Raw genomic sequence first — 6,442 nt, forward strand, 5'->3', positions numbered from 1 at the left:
TGTGTCTTAAAATCAAAGCCCAAAGACACAGATGGAAAGTCACAGAATGAATGCCTTCTACCAGAAGTGGAAGGTCACAAGGCGTAAGATAATAATAACATCAAAAGGACAAAGATACAGAAGAAAATAATGACAAGAAGTAAGAGTATTACAACCCCCCTATAGATTCCACAGAGCTAAGTCCAGGGCAATTGTGTACAGAGTCTATGTTTTTCTGTTTATTTCATTGATTAATGAAGTGTTTTCTGTTACTGAAAAGCAGTTTCATGGTCATCTGGGGCAAGGGGCTTGCCCACTCACCCGTGACTCATGGCACAGCAGCATGTTACAGGTTTGGAGTTTCCATTGGCATGACCCATGTGTGCCAGGGAGGCCGAGGCAGTATAAAACCCAGCAGGTCCCAAGGCACCAGCACTGGCCACCTTTGGGGCTCACCTCATCACAGCATCAGGCCTGTGGAACACAAGGGACAAACACTCTTGCATCATGACAGGCAAGGCTGTGGCTGTGGTCCTGATCCTTCTCTTCATCTCAGCGGTGGGAACAAAAGGTACAGAAATCCTTTCTAAAGCTCTTCTAATTGCTCGTGCAAACGCTGATGGCAGAGGTACTGTGCTGTGCAGCAAATAACTCTTCTAATACTGCAAGCAAAAGAACATGCCCTGATTGAGGCTGCCCAAAGAAGTGGTGAATGTTCCCTGGCAGCGTTCAAGGCCAAGTTGGACAGAGCTTTGGGTGACGTGGTCTAATGTGAGGTGTCCCTGCCCATGGCAGGGGTGGGAACTGGATGATCTTAAGGTCCTTTCCGACTCAAACCATTCTGTGTTTCCATGCTTCTCTGCTGTGGAAAGAGGAAAAGAGTGCACCTTATTTTTCCTTCTCGTTTTGCAGGTAAGGCCCTGCCACGCTCAGCAATGGAGCTCCGGTGCCAGTGCATAGGCACTCATTCCAAGTTCATCCATCCCAAGTTCATTCACAACGTGAACCTCATCCCCAGCGGACCTCACTGCAAGAATGTTGAAGTCATGTAAGTGCTTTTGCAATATCCTCCCGACTACTTAACAAGAAGGAAACAGATTTTGCACTCAGGGTGAGGTAAGAGTTCACTGACAGATGGAGTGAGCCTTCAGGCAGCTGCTCAGAACGCAGACCAGCAATGCTGCTGCTGTGACAGACAGCACGGTACGTGTTAGAAAGCCCGTCTTGTCTTGACAACTCCACTTTTCAGACACTCCATGCAAATATTGCAACCTAAGCTCGTATCAGACAGCAAAGAGCTTTCTAATACTCTGAATTCCACCAGCAGATGAGAAGTTAATTTCATGCATGGAGCCATGCTGAGTGTTCAAAACATGAATGTGATGGCCAGGTCAAATCAAGTGATCACAGTTCTACTCAAGTCAGTGAAAAAACTCCCTTAGCACCCAGATCATACAATCCAGCCACAATTCCAGAAATTCTGTTGTAGCAAAATTCCTGTGGACTGGGCAGTACCGTTTGTGAATGAGGATGGAAAGAATTAACCCTTGAGTTAAGTACCATCACAAGCTGGGGAAAGGGGACAGGGGGAAAGAATCGGTTTGGAAAGCATGAGAGTCCTGAAATGGTTTAATGCATTCAAACAGGTATGAGAAGATATGAAACCTTTAAAAAAAACCCCAAAACCTTTATGTTAGGCTACAGCCTCAGCTGATGCAGCTTGAAGTAAAGAAAGTGTCAGTGTACACCTGGAATGATGTTAGGAGGGAAAAGGGAAATTGCCTTGGACTTCCCTAAACAGACCTGACCTTTTCCCTTCCTGCTTTCTCTGTTGCAGAGCTACCCTGACGGACGGACGGGAAGTCTGCTTGGAGCCCACCGCTCCCTGGGTGAAGCTCATCGTCAAGGCAATCCTAGACAAGTGAGTTGCCTGTTCTCAGTGAGCATGGCTTATCCAAAAGCAGTGTTTTAGTTGAGCCAGCAAACGTGTGCAGTGTAAAGTTCTCACAGACTCAGTCTCCTCAGGCAGCTACTGATGTTTCTGTTCACTAATGAGATAAACTCAGATTGTTTTGGTCTTTAATCATCAGCATGAGGTTGGATCCCTTATACCACACCCCATGTGAATGGTAGCTACCCCTCTTGTAGGCACAAGCGCATTGAAAACCTGCAGCTTGAGTGCTCAGGAAAACCAGGCATTAACTGAGGGGTTTTCTCTTGCTTGCTATGGTAGAAAGCAAGAAACAGCGTTTAGATGAGTGGGGGAAATCAGGCCCACAAGGTCCCAAGAGAAGCCGTGGAAGCCCCCAGTCACTGAGGACTTGTGGAAAGGTCACAACGTACCAGCAGCCGTTAGGTTCAGTTGCAGCTTTTAAGGGGCTTGGACACAGAAGCACAAACCCTTAGTGGTGGATCTCATCTTACTCCAGGGAGTGAAACCTGTTCCACAGGCAAGTTCCAATTGTCTCCTTTTCCATTTTCTTTCTTTCTAGGGCAAACACCAAACCTGAGACAGTGTCCTAAGACAAAGAAGACAAAACATCCTAACTCCTGCGGCAAGGCAAAAAAGAGATGGAGATGCCCATCCAGCTTCTGGCACCTCACCTCCTCCCGCTGCCTATATTCACACTTCTAACAGCACCAAGAGCGTATGGATTCCCTGGATTTAGAATCACAGAATCACAGAATGGTTTGGGTTGGAAGGGACCTTCAAAGCTCGTCTAGTTCCAACCCCTCTGCAATAAGCAGGAACGTCTTGAACTAGATCAGGTTTTGTAGTTAGCTCACAACAGTACTTTAAGTATTTTACAGAGGTCACATTAGGTAGGAGAGGAATCACTGACACCAGAAAAAGCAGGCAGAAGACACTGCTTGTGAAAGGATATGGAGAGATCCTGGAATAAGTTTTGGTAAACACAGCTGGATCAGTGCAGAGCTTTCACTAAATGACACCTTCCCTTTCAGCTATTTAGGAAAAGAACAGCACCTAACTCCTCTCTGGGAAAGCATTGATAGGGGAGCATCAAGTTTAGGTCACTGCTACTGAAACTTTTTGCTCAGAGCGGGCTGCTGACCAAAAGAGGGAGCCTGCAGAGTTAGGACATCAAAATTCTGAGACACTGTCATCATTTTCAAGCTATTATTTATTGTGAATTACTGTTGTGAAGGTCTAAAGATACATTTTAATGCCATCTTTTGGTTAGAAAGAGGCACGTTATTTATTTATTTATGTATTTATTTTTACTTTTGCGTAAGGATGTCATTGGTCTTCAATACTTTTTTATTTATTCATGGAGAACATTTTTGATATGCACCTAATAAATGTTTGTGGAGATGTTTTCACTTCAATATTGTGTGTTACTAATTTCTGTATTGAAATACAGAACTGAAAACAAGGATGTATTTTCTTTCATCCACCATGGGATGGGTTCACCGAAGGGCAAGGGGTGGTTTATTGCAACAGTAAATTACTGCCTCTGGTGAATGCAGATGGTTTCCAGTAGGAGAAATTATAAAAGTTGCCTACTTTCTTCCCCTTTTCTTGTCAGACTTGGTGTTTTCAGAGCTCTGGGTGATAAAATTCACAGATAAAACGTAATGAATGAATGATGGTTAGTCACAGAAGCTCCAAGGCCATAGGCACTCCAACGTAGTGCTCGGACACCTCATCAGCTGAGAACCTGACACTGAAACAAGGTTTTTCCTTCACCTGAATAAGCAGGGAAATCTGATAAACGTGACGGAAGTCACTGAGCATCCTCCTGAATTGCAGTGAGGAGGGAGGACTGCATCAGGAGGAAGCCTAAGGAAGAAGGCTCCGATTGTATGGACACACATCGGCCTGTGACACAGCAATTTCCAAGGGACAGGCTGGAACAGAAGCAGTGAACACTTGAGAAAATGGGAAAGTTGAGCAAATGGTTTGATACTTGTTTTGCTTCAGCCTTTTCCGCTAAGGATCCACTCCATGTTCTGCACAAACAGCTCATGTTTGCTAACAGTGCAAGGTAAAAAGGGAGTCTCTGGTTTTTGTTTGAGCAAGACCTTGTGCAGGATGGTAACTGATAACTATTCAAACCCCACTTTGCCCCCTGTCCCTGTCGCTGCCACTGTCCCACAGAACTGCTCTACAGCCTGATAAACCTCAACCTCGGCATGGAAAAGAGACAAAAGTTCTCAGAGGGACAGGGTTTTTCCAGACCATTAATTAGAAGCAAACCTGTGGATCTTTTTATCAATTTTTAGAGAGAAATACTATTTCCTTCAGTTTTAACTGAAATAATGCAGCTTTTTTGACCAGTTTACTTTGCAAAGAGCACACTCAGACCAAGGTGGTACTGACAGCACATAAGCAGCTCTCACGGTAGCAGCTGGTAATGAAAAATGCCTGATAAGCACAGTTTTGCTCTCTAAGGCTAAACCCCAAATTGCTATTTCAGGTTTAAATTTGTGCCTCTGCAGACAGCCTGTGATTGCACTGACACAGAAGATTAATAACTCATAAACATGATGGCAGGGGATTGGAACTGAATGAGCTTTAATATTCTTTCCAACCCAAACCATTTGTTAATCCTATGGTTCTGTGAACACGAGCTCTTCACCAATTTGTTCAGCCTAAATAGAAGAGAAAACTCTTCCTTTGCATTGTTTCATACCCCTAGCTGGGAGGAGTGGTAAGAACAATTTTTGCTGAGAAATACAATAAAGCACAAAACAAGATGTACATTTCTACCCAACTTCTGTTCTCATTCATTTTCAGTCTTACTCTGACACCGAAGCTTTTGCAGCAGAAACATTGCATATGGGTTACACTATAGCAAACCCTTGCCCTATTTGCTTTGCACCAGACCTATTATACCTTAGCACTCTTTCCCTACAAAATAACAATGGGCTGTTTTGTCACAGCTATGTTTGCTGTCTAAACAGCCTTTCCTACATGATCACCTGCTTTCAAACCCTGTGAAGGGAAGTTGGGTACTTAAAGGTTGCGTGGCTGTGGCGAAGGAGAAAGACTTCCCTAGTGCTCTTCTTCAGTGGGTGTGCTGTGGCAAAGCCTACAATTTCAGATTCCTTAAATTTCACAGGATTTTCCCCATGACCTGAGTTATTTGTCTACTTTTCCAATGACTTTCTGTCCCACCCCACTTGACACACTGGATATCGCAGTCACAGGGTGTAAAAAGCTACACCGGCATCAAGAGAGAATAGTCTCAAGCTTCCTATTTACACTGATAATGAACAGCAAAGCTCAACCTGGCAGTGTCTCCACTGCAGCAAATAGAATTTTACTACAGGAGAGTGTAGCCTGCAGATGCTTTTGCCTCATGACTTCCATGTAAGTGCTTGCCCCATGGATGAACTCATTGGTATTTACTATGAGCAGCTCACTGGCCTATGGAAAACACAGTTCTCTCTACTTCTGTGCCATAGAAATTTTTCATTTCAGGGTTTTTCCAAAGACACATCCTAGCGACTCGTCATCATCTCTTAACTATTAGCAATATTTTCCTATCATAGCACATGAATAACAGTATACGGCAATGGTAGGGAAGGCATCATATACTTTAAAGTCACTACCGGGCAGGAACTGTGGAGCATGTTATGACCAAGCTTGACTGTCACCTCTCCTTAGATTCTCCTTTTCTGTGGAGGTGCTCTTAGAGAAATTACTTCTGAGATTAAATTGTCCCCATGCTTATTCTGGAAGATTTTTGTTTCTGGAAAGATTTAGTCACCTCTTTTCAAAGAGGGATGAGTTGCTTCAGGCGAGAGAAGAAGTACATATCCCTTGGTATTGCTGTGGTTAGATGAAAAATGAGAAGGATTGAAATGAGCAATATTATTGCTGACACATCTTAGAAATGTGTTAAGAAAAAAAAAGTCAACCTAGTGAGGAGCTGGATTGAGGAATGAGGAGGGAAAATAATGGTGATTATTAATGGTGATAAAAGGTTCCAAATATCCTCAGATATTTCCTAGAGTAAAAGCCGTGTTCCGAAGCACGTAAATGTGTAAGTCGGACTCGAAGCCAGCAGAATGTATGTGGCTAAGAGAGTTCATAGGTTATGAATTAAAGCTGAACAGGATCTGAAGGTAAAACTCACTGAGGGCACTTATTCTGAAACATGAATGACCTGTTCCAGTTCATTCTTACCACTTTGCAAGTAAGCAAAGCCCAGAGTTCTCATCTATTGTGACACCAACACAAATATTAATCTCACAGATGGACCATTCGTGTTTGGCTTCACGTTTCCCCATTCAGATCATTCAGACAAGCCAAGCGTCACTTGAAAAAAGTCACATTTTTACAACAATATTAGATGTGGACATTAAAGCTTAGCATCTTTTTGGGAACTTAAGGAGATTTACTAACTGCAGCATGAATAATGTGCCCCTTGCAAAGAACTCACAGTACACCAAGTATAAGGTATTAGACCTAGCAAGGGAATGAGAGAATTCCCTG

The 6,442-nt window shown here is 43.5% G+C and overlaps 1 protein-coding gene across 1 annotated transcript; it reads left to right on the forward strand.

Annotated features, from left to right (window-relative positions):
* Nucleotides 1-486: 486 nt before the first annotated feature.
* Nucleotides 487-2,502, forward strand: LOC308226615 (interleukin-8-like; the record flags this gene model as incomplete). The annotated part of the gene is made up of 4 exons (XM_080628500.1): nucleotides 487-550; nucleotides 892-1,027; nucleotides 1,817-1,900; nucleotides 2,472-2,502. The coding sequence occupies 4 exons, from the start codon at nucleotides 487-489 to the stop codon at nucleotides 2,500-2,502; spliced, it is 315 nt and encodes a 104-aa protein (XP_080484626.1).
* Nucleotides 2,503-6,442: the final 3,940 nt, after the last annotated feature.

Source organism: Psittacula echo (assembly GCF_963264785.1).
Source record: "Psittacula echo genome assembly, chromosome: 1".
NCBI lineage: Eukaryota > Metazoa > Chordata > Aves > Psittaciformes > Psittacidae > Psittacula > Psittacula echo.